Raw genomic sequence first — 20,811 nt, forward strand, 5'->3', positions numbered from 1 at the left:
CTCCTGGGACAAAAACTAAACCACAATCAAACAACACTGACATATTTTTCACTGAAAACATTGTTTTCTGTGAAAATGATCATATAATTTTCTTTCAGTAAAAGGGCAGGGTAAAATTGTTATTTAAATAAAAGCAATTATGAACCTCAACCCCAAATTGACACCAGAATAACAAAAACATTTTTACTGTAAATCAAAAGTTGTATAACTCTCTCATTTCCAGTCTTAACCTGGATATTTTGGCCAATGGATATTTTGGTTTAACTCAGTGGGGCACCAGACCGAACTATAGTTTTAATTTAAATAATGTAGTATTCTGTCCAGCAGCATTTTGCTTATTGCGAATCCAAAGAACTGCATAATTGTGAAGTTGAATGTGACAGTTTTAATTTACAAATACAAGTGGCCATTTGCACTTTTTCCCCAGAGAAAGTACTTTATAGAACCTCATTCTGCTGCGAGTCTTTTCAAGTCTCTAGCAGCTTTGCCCGTTGAGCCAATTCTTTGCAAAACAGCTTCAACTCAGTCAGAGTGGAGGGAGAGGATCTGAGAAGCTCAATTATGAAACATGCCACAGAAAAAAATTGATGGCTTCTTTATTTTGACTAAACCATTCTAATGTTTCTGCTATATTTAGGATTCTTGTCCTTCTCTAAAGCGAGGCTCAGTCCCAATCTCAGTTCTTTCCCAGCCTCGAGCAAGTTTCTTTCCCAGTATCGCCTCATGTTTAACTCCATCCATCTTAGTATCAACTCTCCAGCTTTCACTGCGCTGCTGAAGAAGGCATACCCACAGCATGATGCTGCCATCACCATTCTGCTACCACCGAGGTGTGAATGGGGTGGAAATGCCTTCTGAATTGCAACATTAATTCTCCTCCTCAAATAGCTGCTTTCAATTAGGTAATCAGAGCTGGGGATCTCTGTAGCTACTTCAAAATTTCACCACGGGTTTGGGTATTCTGACTGACTCTCACATTCCCCAAACAGTCAGTTAGCATTAAGTTTTGTCATATTGTTTTACAGCCTAAAATGTTCAAAGGTACCGGGAGAAGGAATTAAACATGTTCCATGTGAAACTTTGCGTACTTTAAGGCGACCAAAAAAAGGAAGCAACACTTTTCTTCAGTCAAGCTGTTATCGTGAATAAACGGAGGAACGCTGGGAGAGAGAGAGAGAGAGAGAGAGAGAGAGAGAGAGAGAGAGAGAGAAAAACAACAACCTTGTGAAGTCCTCTTTTTTTTTACATCTGCCATCTTCAGCACATATCTAAAGAACTCACGTATAGTCAATGAGATGTACTCAAAGCATGTCATGGCGTGATTTGGATCCGCTGGGATTCGGCGGATGACGCAGGCTGAGGCTGAATAACCGGAGCGCACGAAGTGATGAACGGAAGCGCCAGTGCGCACCTCCCCTATAATAATCTGCTGAGCGCCGTCGCTGTCTCTTCAGCACCGCTCACTGACAATTCAGCGGAGCGGAGAGGAAAGACAGGCACAGCTGAGTTCTCTGCGACCTTCTGAGGATTGTATTGCTGGAGATAACAAACCCAACAGGGTTCAACTTTGCTTTTTGCTTTTTTCTCTTTCTTTCTTTTTTCTCTGGAGTAGATTTATCAAAATCTGAATTGGCCGAGTTTTAAATGCTGGAAGATTTGGTTGTCTTTGTGTGTATGTGTGTATATTATAGCAGACCGACCATGTGGTTGATGAACAAGTAATACTATGGGCTTTCACTGCGGATTTATTTTCTTCAAATCGCTTCATAAATTTTAGGTGTTTTTTTTTTTCCCCGTAAAACTTTGGATGTGTTAATTTTTTTTTATATACTAAATTAATAAAATCGGTGTAAAAAGTTTATTACATAATTTCAGGTGTTTTTTGTTGTTGTTGTTTTTTGTGAAACATTTTTACTTTCCTGTTCCTAAAGGGATTAGTAATTCCCATTTCATCCAAGATGCTGACTTTAGTTTTTGGACTTTTGTACCTGGTCAGCGGGCGCACGGTGAGCAGCCAAGATGTAACAGGTAGTCGGTTCGTGTGTAACGCAATCCCCCCGGGCGCAGAACCCGGCTGCGGGTATGGCCCCACAGGCAACCGCGTCCAGAGCAGCAGCCCCGTGGAGGATGAGCTGCGCAACACCATCATCCAGCTTCGGGAGACTATCCTGCAGCAGAAGGAGACCATCGTGAGCCAACAGGGAACCATTAAAGAGCTCAACTCCAAGCTGGCGCGCTGCGAGGCGTCAGCCGATGAGATGGCGCAGGGTAAGTCCCGGGGTCAGGGCTCCAGAAGGAAGGAGTACGGGAAGAACACCATGGGAGACCTGCCCCGGGACCCCGGTGAGACTATAGACCAACTGGGCAAAACCATGCAGACTCTGAAGGGTCGGCTGGAGAATTTAGAGGTAAGACGGCACAAACACGCAACAGCATAACACAAAAATCCACCATTTTATATCACACATTCTTCGTGACAGTAAATCGAACTGTCAAAGGTTGCTTTTCTTCAGTAATTATGTTTAGTGAAACTCAGACTTCATATCGATTCATTACAAGCAGAGTGTTATATTACCAGCACTTATTACATTTCGATGATTATGGCTTACAGTGAATGAAACCTTAAAATATCAGTTTCTCAGAAAATCGGAAAATTATATAAGACAAATATTAATATTAATATAAGACAAATACGTGTTTTCTTATATAAAGAAACGTTATATTATGGCCATGTTGTGGCCCACACTGCTCACTTGACAGATAACAAAGGCACAAAAGACAATTGCTATAATAAGCTGTTTCTTCACAGTATGCTGTATCCAGACATACTAATCGAAAGCTTAGTGGAAGGAAAATATGTGGTAGAACATCTTTTAGATTTCTGTGGAGTAAAGATCACTTAATAGCTTAGGTGAGACTCATAAATCAAGTATTGTCACTGGATTCAGTGACTCGAGAGTAACCACACAATGACATATCCAGGACACTTCATAATTTAAGACACTCCTGAACTAGAGACAACATTAGGTGTCTTGCCAGGGCTAAGGAGAAAAATAACCTATCTGTTAATGATCTAATAGATTAAATTAATTTAATATTTCATTAAAAATTCTAAATTCTTCTAACCTTCTTTCTGCTTACAAACATTATGGCCATGCTGATGGGTCCAGTGGGGGCTAATACTGACCTCACAATGCCTGCTATAATGTCCACAGTCTTGACTGACCATCAAACTCACCTCATCTAAACCCATAATGAATGAGTTTAGGACTTACATATCTATTGTATTTTTCTCCATACTTATCAGGTCAAACCACATAGTGGAATACGATATCACTGGTCAATCTATCCGCCAAATTCTTATATTTTTTTTGTGTTGTATTTATATTTATTTATATTCTTATATTCTTTATTCCTATTCCCTGTTTCTTGCATAATTTAAGGTTTTTCTTGCATAATTTAAGGTTTTGGTTACTAACATTTAGTGTGTACCTTAGTATTTAATTTGTAATTTTCCTGAGGGAGTCTTCCCAAGGGATCAATAAAGTACAAGTCTAAGTCTAAGTCTAAGTCTATCAATCTTCTCCGTGACACTACGTTCATTTTCAGAATTTATGTTTTCATTAGCTGCATGCTCTCATCAAAATCAACAAAAGTGAACCTTTCTAATTATATATATAAACTGTGTGTAAAAGTAGATATAACTTTTGGGTAAAATTGCTGAAATAAATGAGATTTCAAGTAAAAAGTTCATTAGGCATAAAAACACCACTCTTGATCTAAAATGCTAACAACGTGTCTTACTTAAACAAATTCTTTAGAATCCTACCACATTATATGTGAGTTGCAACAAATTTTAACTTACTGATTATGTATCATTCATTTGATTTGTAAACATGAGTTGCAAGAATGCTGGTGCTTGGGGCCCCCTAATGGTTTGGAGGTTCTAAGCAGCTACTCTGTTTTCTAATTGTAAACAGTCATGCCAATGTCACATGACTTGTTATGGGTTAATCTGGTGCTTGGGACCTCTCAAACCAAAGAGGTCAAAAGGTCAGGTTTTATGCATGTACCGTCTTGATGCTTTTATTGATCCAAAGACATCCACTAAGAGAGATTTATCTGTGAGATAATATTGAAAAGAAAAATACATCTTGTCAAAGGTGAAGTATTTGCACGTGATGGTGGGAATTGCAATGTTTTCTTGAATAATGTATGCGCCTGTCCTATGGGATTCACACACTTGCTTATTTGCAGTCATGTGACTAATTATTCATAGCAGATGATTAAATTAATTCCCCGAGATTTTAGTTGGTCTACAGCAATAAAATTTTCAAAATCATTCAAATATTTAGCGCTTTTGTCATGCCACACCTGAGACTTTTGCACTGCTTGTGGCTCTTTATTCACTTGTTTTGCTGTTTATTATACTTTCCAGAGGGCTCAAGGGTCACGCTCAGCCACTAATGAGGTGACCTGGAGAACTATTTGCAAATAAGCAGAAGGCTTGTGCTCTGAATTTATTATTGTGGACAATGTGTTGCATTGATCCATCTCTCTGCTGCCTTGACCCTTATCTACCTCTCTCATATCATAAAAGTTTACTACTCTAATCAAATTAAGAATATGCTAATAGAGAACATGTATATTCTGCTGAATTCCAAACAGGTCTATTTTAAACGCCCTTGATAGGCTGAACCTTAATTATCATTACTCATCACGTCCTGGTTGCATGTTTCCACAAGAAGTGGACAGTTTCTCACTTATGTGATTTAGATGAAAATTTGCATACCTCGGGAGGTTCTTTACATTTTGCCACATCAGGGCCACTAACTTCAATAATTCGTTGAAAAGTGGGAGAAAATTCTACGTCTTTCTCAAAATGTTTTTTTAACTAACAAAAATTTGAACTATGTGGCAAGCATTTGCATTTCTACCACTGAAAGCTTTGTACATGGAAAACATCTGGGAACATCTGCTTTCAAGTCTTGTCACAAATGATCCTAATTTTCATTTGGAGGTAGCACTGTACTTTGACTAGGCTGTTCTAACACATGACGTTGTACTGACCTAATGTACCCCATTCATTGTAGCTCTAATTGTATGCTTAGAGTTGTTGTGTTGCTGCAAGGTGAACCTCCATGTTGGTCTTTGGTCTTTTGCTGCCTCTGACACATTTTCTTTCAGGATTGCCCTCTATTTTGTTCCATCCAACTTCCCATCAGCTCTAACCATTCCCTTTACAATTGCTCAAGAAAAGCATAATCATAGTGTAATGCTGTCAACACCATGTAGAAGCTACTGTATGTTTGGGGAAAATGCCCAATGTTGCCAATATCTTTCCTAATCAGGGCACAGGCACTTGGATAATTATGTACGAGGATCTAAGCAAAAGATTTGAAATACAAATGCAAGCTAAAAGTCTAAGATTTTGATTTGCAAAAAATGCAGGAAGCATGTATGATTTCCTTCAACTCATTACACACTTGTGTTTGTTGATCTACCACATATCATCCCAATAAAACACATGAAAGTCTACTGTTGTGATGCAGTATGACTATTTTTGGAAGGCACTGGGTTTGCATACATGAGCAGTTGCCTTCTGGACCAAAAAGCTACGCTCAGGCATATAGATGGTTGAATTTTTCAGTAAAAAAGTAATCAGACTGGGAGGTGCGCCTGACTGCCAGCAGAGTAATATTTGAAATGGACATTTGAGGGCAGTTTTTTTACTTGCGTGGGCACATGATGTTTCCCATGTTCCAAAAAAAAAAAAAAGAAAAAGAAACAAACCATCTGTCATCGTAGTGTCAACTTGGGGTGACGTCTACCTTTAATACCCTGCACACAGCCACTGGTGTTTGGCAGGTCGCCCATACAAGCCATAGGGACACGCTGTCTTCATTTAGAGATTGATGCATCAAAGACAATGCTGCCAAAAAGATAGCAGAGCTGTCTGATCAGCAATCTACTGCACTGACGGCTAGCAGGATTTAATGTCTGTCTGTCTCTAATCTCTGTCTGTGGTGTGCCTCCCAGCAGCAAAGCCTGCGCCTCCCCAGCACAAACTCATCAGCCGGAGGAGCCTCGGCCCTGACTCCCCTGCCACCAGAGCTCCGCGAGCTGCTGCGCCAGCGTCTGGGGGCACTGGAGACCCAGCTCCTCCGTAAGGTAGCTGAGCTGGAGGAGGAGAAGAGCCAGCTCTACAATGAAACCGCGGCCCACCGCCAACGCACCGAAACCGCTCTCAACTCCCTCATGGAGAGGATCGCGGAGCTCGAGAAAAGTAAGCATGAGGCATCAGGAGCTGTGAAAAATTGTGCAAATTTGAATGCCAATTTCATAATTATATATAAATTTTGCCTTACTAATTTAGCAGCGATTAGTCAATATCTGAATAAGGTTTCAATGATGTAAAGATTTTCCTTCACACTCCTTTTGCTCACAGAGCTATTCTGCTGGTCTTAAAAGTAAGGCTTGGAAAGCAACTGCTAAATGTTCTTAATTAGTGTAAAAACTATTCAAGAAGCGTCCGTCCTCCTGGGTTGCTCTTTGATGGTAGATGTCAAAATACTGAAAATGTTTCCACCAACAGAAGAAAAAAATGCTTAAGAAGTCTATTTCACATTTCACTGGACGTTTCTTCAAGGTTTCACAGAATCGGTCAGGCAAGGATAGTTTTCATAGCTGATGTTAATGTCTCAGTTGCATGGAAGAACATGTGTATAATATAGCTTGATATAGAAGCCTCTCAGTGCAGAACCTGTTTGTGAGTTTAATTTAGTTCAATTTCCATCACATCAATGTCAGAGGATTCCTGCTGTGAGTTCAGATGGGATTTATTGTGTTGTTCTGTGAGAGAGAAAGGTAAGGATTTTACCTACAAATAAAGCTGCTGCAATGGCTCCATAACGCAATTTTTCTCTCCTCCCTGGACTTGCTCTGAAATATGCAGAGACAGCGTATCTACTTTTTATTTGAAATTGACCCTGTAGGACAATAGCATTTTGTGAAAGAGGCTACATGACGGGAAATGCTGCACAAAATGAATATGCACATGATATTTGAGATTCTTGTTCTTGAGAGGGAAAAAAGATTAACACATATCTGGCAAACAGAGCCAAAAATCATGGGGTCTGAGTAGTTTACATTCACCCATCATGCACCCAAAAACATTTTTTCTAAAATTTGTTTTAATGCTTGTGATGATTTATTTAATATACTCATGTTCCAGTGTGAAATAATTTATATAACTCAAACTCTCAATAAATTTTAAAAACAGGAATTGGGTTTGTTTTCATTGTAAATGTTCCCTGAATTATACACTCAGTATCAAATACACATGCATACTTATGAATGATTGGTTAAAGCGGCCCCTCTTCTCAGCAGACTTGGTAGAGTTTGCTTGAACTGGTTGGTTTGCTGGCATGAAAGCAGATTACACAGCTGATTGTGTGTGTGAATCTTTAGTTGATGACTTGAAAGATATTATAACAACCTGATCTTAAAACATCAAATTTCATAATTTATTAATATTGTGTTATAGAGTAGATGTGCACTCCTGGCATTCAATTAGTTATAACACAAATTCAGCCATATTTAATTTGAAGATTTTATTTCACAGGAAATATTGTAAAATATGCATTGTGACATTAAATGGAAGTTCAGATTGACCAAATGAGATTGTGATTTGTGGTTAGTGATTGTTCATGAAACAAGACCTTAATCAATGAGCAGAAACATGTAAATAACTGATAATAGATAAAGCATGGAATAGCGCTGAACCTTTCCTGTAGGACCTGTTGCCTACAAATATTACTTCAAGAGTTCATCAATAACTAATCCAGCAGGTCATACAAAGGTCTTTCTCACTTTGACCAAAAACATTTTTATGATCCCCAAGACTTTTGGGACAATATTTCTGTGAACTAAAATGACAAATCAGAATTTTTTTATGTATGGTGTTTTTGTACTGGCTAAAAATAGTCAGTCCTAGTCAAAAGTCTGGTCTTAAATGCAATTGAATTACAGTTGTGTGACCTCAAGTAATCTGTTCATCCTTCACAAAGCTCTAATATGACTGAAATAAAACTATTCTGTCACGTAGACAGGGTCTAAACACAGCAGCTAAACTAAATGCATCAGTTAAAGACTGATTTCCATTGTTGGGAGCAACAGTTACTATGTTTAGCGGGGAATTATTTTCTCACATGGAGCCACTTTGGAGAGCTCTGTTCGCTTAATGAATGAAACCATCATTTAAAAAACTACACTTCTTTATTTACTCAGGTTAAATTTGCAAGTGAAAAAAATTGTAATCTATAAGGTGGAAAATACTTTTTCATAGTATTGTATGGGGTGTGACATTGATATCAGAGGAAGATAAACGTGATGTGGTCACACTGTGTGGTTACTGCAGTGTATTGACTTGCACTAATACGTGATGTGGTGGGTTTAAAACCATGTTTTAAAGATAAAACAAGCATTGGAAAAGCTGTAACTTCCTGTACAAGCTAATAGTAATAATAATAACATTTAATGATAGGTTATTGTTTGATAACGCGGCAGCACAAACGTAAGCACAGTCAGTGCCACATTGCTGACTTTTAATGTTTGCTGCTTCTTTGTCACTTTAATGCTAATTGTTCAATATACTGTGGTATTTGCATGTCCATTTTCAAAAATTACACCAGTTAAACAAATAACTTAAAAATGTTATACTTGTTCTCCATTTAAGATTAGGATTCTACAATTACAAATTATTTTTAGATGTTTTCAGCCACTAAAATACCAAATTATGGAAGTGTCTTAGATATACATTAAACCATTTCAGACATTTCCACGCGTTCTGTAAAAACTAGTATCAAAGTAGGTCTATAGAGACCTCGGTGAATATATGACTGAAGTTCAACTCGCTTCAAATTGTTGAGGTAACAGAGAAATTGCAGGGAACATCAAAACAACTAGATCTCTCTCTTACATTGATTAATGTTCATGAATCTAACATCAGAAGGACACAGAACAAACAAAAGTGGACATGGCTGCAAAAAAGAGAGTTTTTTTCGCTAAAAGAACCTCAGGCTGATTGAAGTCTACTAAAAAAATAAAATAAAATTAAAAAATTTATAAAAATCCAAAGAATAAATTTAGTAAATTTGGACTAATGGTTTAAACCAGGCATACTATTTTTGGAATAAAACCTATTGGATTTGTGTGATATAATAGTTTATTTAAAAGGTGGTGGTGTTAATATCATGTTTCTGTCTGTTTAAGGAGTAGTTATTATATTAATAAATTCTCTACTTTGTCGCCATCTTAATGTAGAATGTTTGAAATCCCAAGCAAAAATTTTAATCACAAAGCAAAACCATTGTCTTATGTTTTGGTACTAAAATTGTTCTTAACCTTAAAGAACATTTAAGGTTATAATGTTCTAGAAAACATACATTGAACAGTGAAAGGGAAAAAATCCACTAGTGTCTTAAAGTTGTGGTTCTATCCATAGTAACAAATAACAATTCCAATATTTTTGAAATATTTAGATGCCATTTTTTGGTGCATAAATGATGATCCCATTAGAATCTGAACTCAAAAGATGTTGTTCTTTTCCAGCTTGTTGGTTTGTTTTCTTGACTTAATGATACATATTACTGTTCTGTTATGTACTTTTGGGATTATTTGATGTAGACTTGTGATTTAAAACTCTTTTCTTTCATTGCAGTTTAAGACTAGAGAGCAATATAGACATGTCCTTCCCTACTTTCTCACATTATGATGCTTTATGAGACGAAAACTAATCATATTTATGCTCAGTTATATATATTTTATCTGTCCATAGGTAATAATGCCTTTAAGTCTCCAGAGGACTTCAAGGTGTCCCTCCCTCTTCGCACCAACTACCTGTACGGACGCATTAAGAAGAGCCTACCGGAGATGTACGCCTTCACTGTTTGCATGTGGCTGAAGTCCAGCGCCAGTCCAGGCATAGGAACCCCTTTCTCTTATGGCGTGCCTGGACAGGCCAATGAGATAGTTCTGATTGAATGGGGCAACAATCCTATTGAGTTACTGGTCAATGACAAGGTAAGTCTACAAATAGAAGCAAAGTTTACTCTTCCTTACATTTTCCATACACGATTAAGCCTAGAAACATGTTAAGTAAAACTTAAACACTGCTTTGATCTGCTGTGTGTCTGATTATTTTTCTGCTTAACTTTGCATTCTGAGCTAAAAGGGGTAAGTGGGTTTGTTTGGTGCCACTTGAAGGACCATTTGTAGAATAGTTCAAACACATAGACAACTATGAAAGAGATGTTCAGCTACTTTTATATTGACACAAATATTAAATATTATCTGGAGCACCATAAAAAAGTTTAATTAAAATATTTTTAAAGCATAAGGAATAATACAAATATTTCACAGTCTAATGGATCAGAAATATACTAAAAAATATCTTAATAATAAACTACTTTTAGCTCACTTTAAAAGCATAATTTATTTTAAAAAAACCAAAGCAAGGCAGCAAGAAGAAGAGAAGTTACTTCACATGTCTATTTCTGAAGTGAGTGTGCAAAAAGGCACTGTTGAGCTTATCGGTGCCTCCTGGTGGCATGGATTAAAAGAGAATCTCCTGGCAGCTTTAACTCTATCAGTTAAGAATAAACTTGCAGAGGGAGAGGAGTTCTGTCTTGGCTTTGAAATGGCTGATTTTCTGTAAAGAAAGATTAAAAAAATTTAAAAATTCTGCGTTATTTGCCTGCCAACACAGTTGGTTCAGTTATGACACTGATAAAATAAAAAATAAAAAAGACAAAGTATAATTACTCTAATTTGCTTCTCTGTAATGTGAAACAAGCAGGTGGTTCACGTGAGCTCATGTTGAGAAGGAAATCATTGAACATTAATTCGGAATACTAAAATTTGTACCATATAAACATTTAATATGGCTGACCCACATTCCACTCAAACCCAGAGATAACTGTATTCATTAGAGAATAGGGGCTGCTGCGTGTGCTCATTTGATGGCCTTATATTTGGACTTCATCCATTACGCTAACCATACAGTCAGTGCAATTTCAATTATCACAGCACTCAGTATGGTAAGACAAGGGACATGCAGAATTTCTGGTATTTGCTTTGAAGTACTTGCATTGTTTCAGCAAAATAAGCTGCAGGAATGAATTCAGTTTTATGCATAATGGCTCAGTTGGAAACCCCAGACTCAGTTGCTCAGATTCTTGGTTAAAATGATCCCAAACTGGTATTCCTACCCGACTCTCCTGTTTACACTGGGTGTTATTGGCACAGGCAGGTCTCCCCACAGTTTTCTTCTCAGTATGCATTATACATGGGTTCACGTCGGCTGGATCAGAGAGAGATGGTGGAAGGGATGAGCGTGTGATTGGAAGAAAGTAGGAAGGGCTGAGAAAGCTGCAGTGCTTTGGAGGTTAATAGAGACCAAAAATGTGAAATACAGCAAAGACGCCACTTTCTATGAAAGGTTCCCATTGGAAAATGGTGGAAATTTTAAAGGAAAAAGAAAAGACTTGTGGAAATAAAATAAATTAAATTAAGTTTAGTAAATTTGAGGATCATGTATGCAGAATTTGAGGATAAGTGTGTTGAATTTACTTGCAGTGTCCAACAAACTGCATTGTTTATGTTGCTCATTTTACTGCATATTAAAGAGGAAGCAGAAGGTTGGCTAAACAATATTTAAAAGTCCAGTTGTCTTGTTATATTTTTATGTGTCATTATGCAGGTTCAGAGTCGCACTTGTTACACATCAGCTTCTTCCCCCAGATTTTGCTTCCCTTTGCACAAGGAGATTGTTGATGTCCAGTACTGTTGCTTCCAGCATAATCTTAAACAGACTTGTGCTTTTCCTCCAGCCCTCCACAGAACGAACACAGAAATATTGTGCCATATTGCATGCGTAGTCTGATGCTCCAATCCCTAATGGTTCTGGTATTTTCTGAGACTGTTTTCCGAAGGAGAAAAAACTAAATCCCCCCAAAAATGTTTAAATGATTTTCAAAATCTCTGTGGCTGACGCAACTTTGGTGACATCATCAGAGATATTGCCTAGATTTGCTCATTCTTGCTTTAACTTACTCAAAAAGAGTGATTCTCATGGAAAAATGTGTTTCTTACTGCTGCTGGCAGTAAGTAACACCAATATAAAGATGTGGAAAAGCCATAAAATAAATTCATCTTATATTTCAACACTGTAATAGTATAATCTTGCACTTAAGCCGTAAACATTCAACTTTAATTTTGAGAATATTTATTCAAAGGAGAAGAAAAATGTTGAATAACTGTCTTTAACAAAACAATCAAATTGTTGACAACCTTGCTATAAATCCTCTTTCCCACTGAAACAGTCAGCTTTTAAAGTATTTTTCAAGATCGGAGGATAGAGGGATTTCTGATCGTTGCTCTTTCCACAATTTCTCTAGTTTATCCAAATCAGTTGGTACTCTCTGCTATTCAGTCCACTCCACAGGCTTTCACAGATTTTAGGTCTGGGCACTGAGATATCAATGGGAGAAATTTGTGTTTTGTGAACCACTTCTGCTTTGACATAGCCAGGTGTCTTTTGGATCAACATTCTGTCTGCAGACCCAAAGTTGACAGATTTTCAAGTCCACCAGATTTTTATGTAAACTCTCCTGGTATCAAAAAGGTTATGACACCATAAACTCTTGAAAATATTCTCAAGGCCATTAGAAGACAATTATGTCCAGAGCATCACAGATACTCTAGCATAGATGTGAGCTAAATCTTTGTTTTAGGTCAGACCCTTCTGGAGTACTTGTTGCTGGAAATCTCAATCTGAAGCTCATCTGACCAAAACCTACACTTTTATTGCAAAGGCGATAAAAGATGTATTTATTTGAAGGCACTTCTGAAATCGTTCCCAGAGGACCAGCATAATTGTCTTCATCTGCAGCTGTCTTTGTTCTAGGCATCAATCATTTTCTGGTTTCAAGGTATGCTCATGTCATAATTTCAAAACCACTAACAGTTTGGATCAGACAATACTGTCGTACAGGCGGGATGACAGAGACATTGCAAAGTTTTCTCCGATTTACTGGACAACTGTCAGTCATATGGGTCCAAGTTGCAGCATTGCAAATTCAAATCACAGCTGCCATTTTCTTTATCCATCTAACTTCTTTAGAGTGTTAGAGGTGACTTAGATGCAAAATTCACCTTTTTGTACTTCCATTTGAGTCTCTACCACTTATCAAAACAGTAAAAATAAAAAACTTATTGCCATTTTCTGGCAATAAGTTAATGTTTTTGGTGTTACAAAAACCTGCCAAATATAAAGTCACAATAGGCAGGTACTGTCCCTCACCTAACAACCTCAGCGAAGCGCAGCCCCTAGCAACCGAAGCAGAATTCTTCCCACTTCATTGCTGAAGATGAACATTTTTGGTCAGCTGGTTTTGTTTTTGTATGCACTGTACAATGGCTACAGGAAAAGACAAGTGTTTGTTGTTGACTTACTATTCAGAAACCATTCGTTGCGTCCTTGATGGTTGTGCAGGAGGCTCCACTTCTTCAACTTCTGGGTTTGACTAGGGGGGCCAAAGATGCACGGTTGTACCAGTGTGCATCTGCTTGCAGCCATTTTCCCGTGCATAATGTGTGAGTGTAAACACTGAGCTGGCAATGTGGCCAGCAGCAGCCTATTTGCATAAAAGTGACAAGAGGTCCTAAAACAGCTCAGTCTGAAACAAGCTCAAAATAGGCAAAACTGAGGAGGGGAAATCTCATTATCCGAGAATGATTTTGTGCAAAAAATAAAATGAACATGTTTTATATAGCCCGTCGACCTATGCTAACTTGATTAAAAGGAAGACCTTTTAAGTGTGAGCATGTCTTTCACTGAATTCTGCAACGGGCATTGAGAGTAAGAATATCTGTTTTTAAAATAAACTGCCTACTGCAGACAGACTGCTGAGTCAATCAGTTGTTACCGTCAGGTTGTTTTGCTCTCCATGGTACATGGAAAGAGCTGACTCTGTCATGAAATGTAGGGCTTTGATTTTAGGATTACAAAGTTAAATCCATCTGTTCTGTTGGATCCCAAGATCATGTTAAAAATTGGGAACTTAATGACAATCCTAAGAAGTATACTTACAGTCCAAAGTTGAAAAAGATTAAATTAAGCGAGTAAATAGGCTACTGATGAGGATGATTAGTGGAAGAAGGAACAGGCTATTCTGTTTGACAAAAAAAGAAACACATAGAGCTCAATAACATAACATATTAACAACTCAAAACAGAATCAGGGCATAGAAGTCAGATAGAACTCAAAGTCCCACAGAACATGAAAAATATACTACAGTATGATTCCAGCTTTCCTGGTACAAATAACATTTAAATGCAGCCTCCAACCTTTTTATTTTTTGGAGCAATTTTCCAGTGCTGGCCTGAGGCAAAGATGTTATTATTAAGGTTTTCTGCTTTGGAAAGCTTTCACAAAACCTTATATGTATAAAAGCACTGTTATTAAATAATGACTCAAAAACATCATCTTTTATATTTTGAAAATGCAATCATTTAACTAAGCACGAGTGAGTCATGGTTTGTCCTACGAATATGAAGCGCGATTGCTTTGATATTTACATGATGAGGAATATTTGACAAGAATTAATTTTCCAGTTTAATATCCAAAAGCTTTGGTTTGCCTGTATGATAGACACATTATAAGAACACTCGGGGCATTCCCTGTAGTCCTACTAATGAAAGCACACCACCTGGTGCCTCTAATGAGGTCAGTATGCTTTGTAATTGCAAGTGTGTAGAATTTTATTTCAATCACTTCCATTTTCTCAAGTCTCTTTGCGTCCAGAGCTACATCTGCTGTGAGACATATGACTACGAATCAGTCCTCTAGGCTCATCATAAAAAAGGCTAATGAGTTACAGTGCACACTCATGATCTCGTGCTTAGTGCCGAATCCTCAAAAGACAATGATGTCATTGGTTGGTAAAATAACTGGTTGTTTTCCTTTGATCTATGAACAAAGCAGAAACCCATAAGAGGACAGAGTTTTGCTGTTAGCATTCTGATTGCTTTGAAGGATGTTCTATCCCTTGATGTCACCTAGGTAATCTAAATTTTAAATGTCTCTCTTGCTCAGAGAAGCCTCTGTGGGAAGCTGCTTCTTTTGAAGCTGTAACCCTTCTAATTGCTGTCCTTGTTTCTAGCATGCCACATTTTAACTCATGCCTTTCCTCAACCCATCCTGCTTCCTGTTTTCCCTACCCCTCATCCTCACCGTCTCTCCTTTGACCTGTGTCTGTGACTCACATCATCCTTTCCTCTGCCCTTAACTTCCACCCAGGTGGCCCAGCTCCCTCTGTCAGTGAGCGACGGGCGCTGGCACCACATCTGCATCACCTGGACGACTAGGGACGGCTTCTGGGAGGCTTATCAGGACGGCGAGCGGCTCGGCACTGGAGACAACCTGGCCCCCTGGCACCCAATTAAACCTGGAGGGGTGATCATCCTGGGCCAGGAACAGGTGAGCCTGAAGGCTTAGTCAGTAAAGAACAAGTGTGTGTATGTTTTTGTACCAGTAGGATCATCTGTGTACTCTCCCTCATCCTGAGTGCCAGATGCACAGAGCAGGGAGCACAGGGGAGGAGGCATTGAGTCTCTTCTCACGCTACTGTGGCCCTCTTACTATCACGTCATTCATCTACTCATAAACTGCTCTAAAAAACCCATGGGAAGTGTCACTGCAAATCTCCATTGATTAACTCCAAGAAAGTTGCATGTGTGTCCTTAAGGAAATTCAAAAGAACATGTGAATGAAGTGTACTGAGATATGTATACTCATGAAGCACCAGTTCAGAGCCTGAGGGGTTGGCTTTGGTTTCCTTTCCACCAAGAAACTCAATTGAGATTGCTGCAGATTGCACAAGGATGGGAGGCTGATCAACACTAAGGCATCTTAAAGCTACTTGGCAGACTTTTTTAGTCAAACTAAAACTCTCTTAACTGGATTTAATGTTATTGTCCCATAAATAACAATCAGTCACGGGCAGTTTTATGTTTGTTCTGCTCTTATGTTTTCAGTTGTACTGAGTTTAGGTCAAATCTGCCTTGCAAGCTTCCTCTGCTCTATACTTTTGGTGACAATAGGCAACTCAAAGTTTTTCGCATTTTTTCGTTCATTCATTTTCTCATTATTGGTCTTTCCAATCAAATTCTTTCTTCACATATTTTTACCTGTTTTTTGAAAAGCTGTAGCAAATAGTTTGAGTCACTTGAAAGTATTCTGTATGGATTCCATGAAAAATATGGCTACAATAAAACAGATAGAATTGGTTTGTAAGAAAAACGAGAGCACACTCCAAAACGAGAGCACACTCCAAAGGGCAGAATTCATTATTAAAGATCTTCAGCAAACATTTCAACCAAAGTTATTATGAAGCTATACAGGATAAGTGCTGGCAAATCAACTTAAAATTTAAATGTTTTTTTCAAGTGAAGAAAAGGTAAGGAAGCCAGTAAATTTGAAAGTCAGACCAATTAAAGTTCTGTTGATCTTCACTGTCGTCCCCATCATTTGATTAAGCTTCACAGTCGACGGCAGCATCCACCATTGCTTGGAGTAAAGTCAGAGTCAAACTCTTGCTCAACCTGGTAAGGTTGGCTGAGAATCAATATTGAAATCTATTCCACCCAAATACAAACAAAGAAGGTGATTGTGGGAGTCAGGATTCTTCTGAAGATATAGAAGATAATTATTTACTAAGCAATGTTAATACTTACCATGTAGAAGTAGTACTTAATATACTGTTCTTAAAATCTATGTAATGTAAATTTTGTTTTGTCTTTCAAATAAGGACATCGTCGGAGGGCGTTTTGATGCTACCCAAGCCTTTGTTGGCGAGCTGAGCCAATTCAACATGTGGGACAGAGTACTGCGGCCGGTGGACATCATGGGTTTGGCTAACTGTTCGGCCTACATGCCGGGGAATGTGGTTCCTTGGATTGACGCCAATGTAGAAGTGTTTGGTGGTGCAAGTAAAGCTGCTCTCGAAATCTGTGAAGACCGTGCTTTTGATTCCTAAGAAGGCAATTCAAGGAGTCCTGCATGGCCAAAAGGATCTGAATTTTGAATATTCAGATATTGTCTAACCCTACGGGTAGCATTGGACTATCCACCACGGTCTCTAAGGCTTGGTGTTTATTGGATTTAAAAGATCACGTGCTCATCAAATATGAACCCTGAAGACATTCCCGGATACGTCAAATTGATTCTCTCTGCAGAGGAAGACGCCGAATGCTGTTTAATATGTCTGCTGTTAAGATATGACCTGCTGTTGTCTTGTTTTTTATTTTTCATTCGCAAGCTTACTTGTCATTTGACAACTCTTTGAGAACATCTCACGGTGGTTCTGTTCCTTATTTTGACAACACTGCACTGTTTCCCTTGTTGAATGTGAGCTCAAATAGGCTTTGATGTGCTGCAGAAAACTGTGGTCGAGCACTACATGCTCTGAGTTTTTTTGGCTGCTAGAAAAGCAGTGAGAGGCCGAAGTAAATACCAAAATGAGGCAGATGCTTATGGGTTTGAACTTCACTATTGTCCAAAATAATATGCATGAGTCTGAGCAGTGCATGCTTTCTGTCAACATGCACAGTGAGTATGCTGCGTCAAAACAGGCTGATGCAGCGTGCTGCCAACATTATGTAAGACCTTGTGTGTGTGTGTGTGTGTGTGGGTGGGTGTGTGTGCGTGTGTGTGTGTGTGTGTGTGTGTGGGTGTGGGTGTGTGGGCGTGTACGATCCTGTGCTTATGGCTTGTCTTGCGTGTAAAACAGACCAGAAGCTTATGAGGGAGAGAGGGAGGACATTTTTTATTCTTGCAAATCTATGCTTAATACCTCATTGCCCTTTGAGCAGCTGCCATGCTCACGAACAGCTTTCTGAACGGGGCTGGCTCTGCCCAGGTTAACAGCGACGTCGGACAGCTGCCCAGTCCTGGCTAAATGACAGAACTGTGGACGCCAGCTGACCACTCGGCGAGGACAGGGACTTGGTCTGGCCTTCAAGGACAATCCCTAACTCCCCATGTGGGTTGTAATTATCCAAGTTTATGAATGAATGCAGCATTGAGTGCTCCTGGTCTCCTGATGTTTCTGTAAGTGTGTTATTAATGATAAAACATTCAAATGTAGGGTCTATGTCAGATGGGAGTAGCACTCTACAGACATTTTGAATGTTACTACTACATGGAGCTTGGTCCTAAATGTCTCATTCTTGACAGATATAAAGGTTTTGATCAACTGATATATATTTTTAAACAGAATGGAGTGTATCTAATGTATTTTGACATTAATCATGAATAAAACTAATAGTTTTTGGAGCTTAAAATTTGTTGTTAATGTTGAAATGGACAGTTTTTAAGGACCCTTCTTTTCCCCGACGAACTAGAAGGAACGTAAAGAAATAAAGCTAAAGGTGCTTCAGCCCGCCTTTTTGAGTTGCAGTTTTCTTTGAGGTCTGATTCACCAAATGGCAGTTTCATAAATCCTAAGATTTCTTTGAAGAATTTTAACACAGAGAAAGGATAAAAAAAAAAAATTGCAGCAGGTTTTTCTGCAGTAGTTGTGAATCAAACAGAAAATGAAGGAATTCCAGCATGAGATTACTTCAGTTTGTGGATCAAAAAACGCGTGACCAGACTTTATGTGACTTTTTTTATGATCACAAATAGTTTATGTTTTAGTACAGGGTACACCTTAGATAAATACACCCCCCCAAAAAATCAGTTTTTTAGTAGTTGAATGGCTCAATATCAATGAGTTGAAAAACACTTGTCTTGATTCTGATCTTTGGACATGTCTTGATAAAAGCCTAATTTCCCTAGAGTTTGGGATTAAATATTAAAATAGAAGTTTTCCTCTGATTAAAAACAATATAAGTAAACATGTATTAACACCAAATGCTGAAAAATAAATGAAATCCTGTTGTGAACTCTACTTTTGAATGTTTCTGTTAGCAATGCTTTAATGTAAAGATAAGAATTTTTTTTTTCTGTTCAAATTGTCTGTTCTTGTAAACAAGTTATTTGCATAGTTATATGCAAATAACTTATCAGAAGCAGTCATGCAAAACAGCAAGAATGCTACAAATGTTCTGTTGGACTGGTGAATGGCCTTTTGTGAAAACCATATGTGCTTTTTTTGCGAGTGGAGACTTTAAACTTTCTGTCAGCTTTTGTAGCACACTTTCATGACAGCGCAGAAATGCCGAAAATGTGTTTGTGTTCTGCAAACTTTAACCACATGAAATTCTGCAACTGTCTGTTATGATAACTGATGTATTTTTGCACTCAATAAACGAATAAGCAAGCTCTTGAGACGTGACATTCGATACGGCAATTTCATAAAGTGACAAAACAACTCAACCGTTTTCAAAGTTGAAATGGATAAATACAAAAACCTTGGCAAATGCCCAACTTAAAATATAGGAACTGTTTTCAAAAGAATCAAGTGAAAAATCCTGACACAACTTTGCCTGGAGGGAACAGCAAGTAATGGTTTACTTGTTTCTGTATTCAGGCTTTTTCAGGAAATAATGGTAAAACGTTGAGTCGTTCACCACGCCTCATTCAAAATCTAACTTCTGCCTACTTAAAACTTTCCTTACATTTCACGATATTGCACTTAAAATACTCAACTCCCACTCACGCAGTCTGTTGGTCTAATTAAAAATTGTACTGTAAGGATTTTGTAAGAAAATTACTGTACAAGAACAGCTAAAGTAGTTAAATAAAACCATTTTGTGTTATTTTATTTAAGTTCAACTAAATCTTCCTCCCAAAGACTATTTCAGTCAAGTTATTTGACTCCTTGGCTAGGTTTTAACCTACATTAATTGTGCTTTAGATGCAATTGAAATACCTGGACTGTTGAAGGTAAGGTTTCATTACATGGTGAGCCACTGAGGACTGTACTTTAGGTCTATGCTATTTGTTTCTCAAGAGGCACAGAAACCGATCTCCCATGTTTAATAATTATGAGTTTGGGTACAACTGACAGATGACCTGTCCATAACAGGACCAACATATTAAATGAGACAAAGCAATACTTATGTCATAGTTTGGCTCACAAAGAGATACATTTTTATCTGTCTTGTAGTTGCTATTTTGAATCTAAACAGAACATGTTTTATTGACATGATACATTACCTGTTCTGCAAACACTTATGATAGTAACACAAATCTCAAATTTTTTGAAGAGTGAAATACTTCTAAAATGAATGTCTCATCCAAAAAGTGCACAGTTCCCCCCTGCATCCACTCAAACCACAAATTTTCTGAAATTGATTTGTTTTATATTGTTGGAATTCACTCTTTATCTTATTAGCCTCATTCCCTCATGTCTAAATCACTATAAGTCTCCAAACCGAGATAGCCCTCTCTGCTGTTTGCTAAATAAAGAAGTCTCCGTACAAGATTGTCTCTTAAACAAAGCTAACTTTTTCCACACCATTCACATTACGTTATTTAAATAAAGAAGCAGCAATTTGTCCAGTCAGTAGAAATATCATTTGCAGGACTGGCTACAAACCTCATTAGATTATATGTCCTCTAATCTGGACAATGAAATGTCAGCAGTGGAGAAATCCTCTGGACTGGCTGGCATCCAATTGGAAATGAAAAAAAAAAAATCTGCCCTTGTGGATTATAGAAGCTGCTGCAATATAGGACACTGCCAGCCTTCTCCTCTCTTCATGCTGTGTGCTGGTGTTGATGCACCAGGGGTCCTTTTTTTG

General features: G+C 38.1%; 1 protein-coding gene across 2 annotated transcripts; it reads left to right on the forward strand.

The window, feature by feature from the left end:
* The first annotated feature begins 1,070 nt into the window (after positions 1–1,070).
* LOC102238414 (neuronal pentraxin-2-like) lies at positions 1,071–19,393 on the forward strand. 2 transcript variants are annotated; one of them, XM_023349082.1, is made up of 5 exons: positions 1,071–2,408; positions 6,043–6,286; positions 9,839–10,083; positions 15,362–15,541; positions 16,872–19,393. In XM_023349082.1, the coding sequence occupies exons 1-5, from the start codon at positions 1,959–1,961 to the stop codon at positions 17,097–17,099; spliced, it is 1,347 nt and encodes a 448-aa protein (XP_023204850.1). In that variant the 5' UTR covers positions 1,071–1,958; the 3' UTR covers positions 17,100–19,393. The 2 variants fall into 2 exon arrangements, with proteins under 2 accessions (XP_023204850.1, XP_023204849.1); XM_023349081.1 differs by having other exon boundaries at positions 1,073–2,408; positions 6,040–6,286.
* Positions 19,394–20,811: the final 1,418 nt, after the last annotated feature.

This window comes from Xiphophorus maculatus, chromosome 16 (assembly GCF_002775205.1).
Source record: "Xiphophorus maculatus strain JP 163 A chromosome 16, X_maculatus-5.0-male, whole genome shotgun sequence".
NCBI lineage: Eukaryota > Metazoa > Chordata > Actinopteri > Cyprinodontiformes > Poeciliidae > Xiphophorus > Xiphophorus maculatus.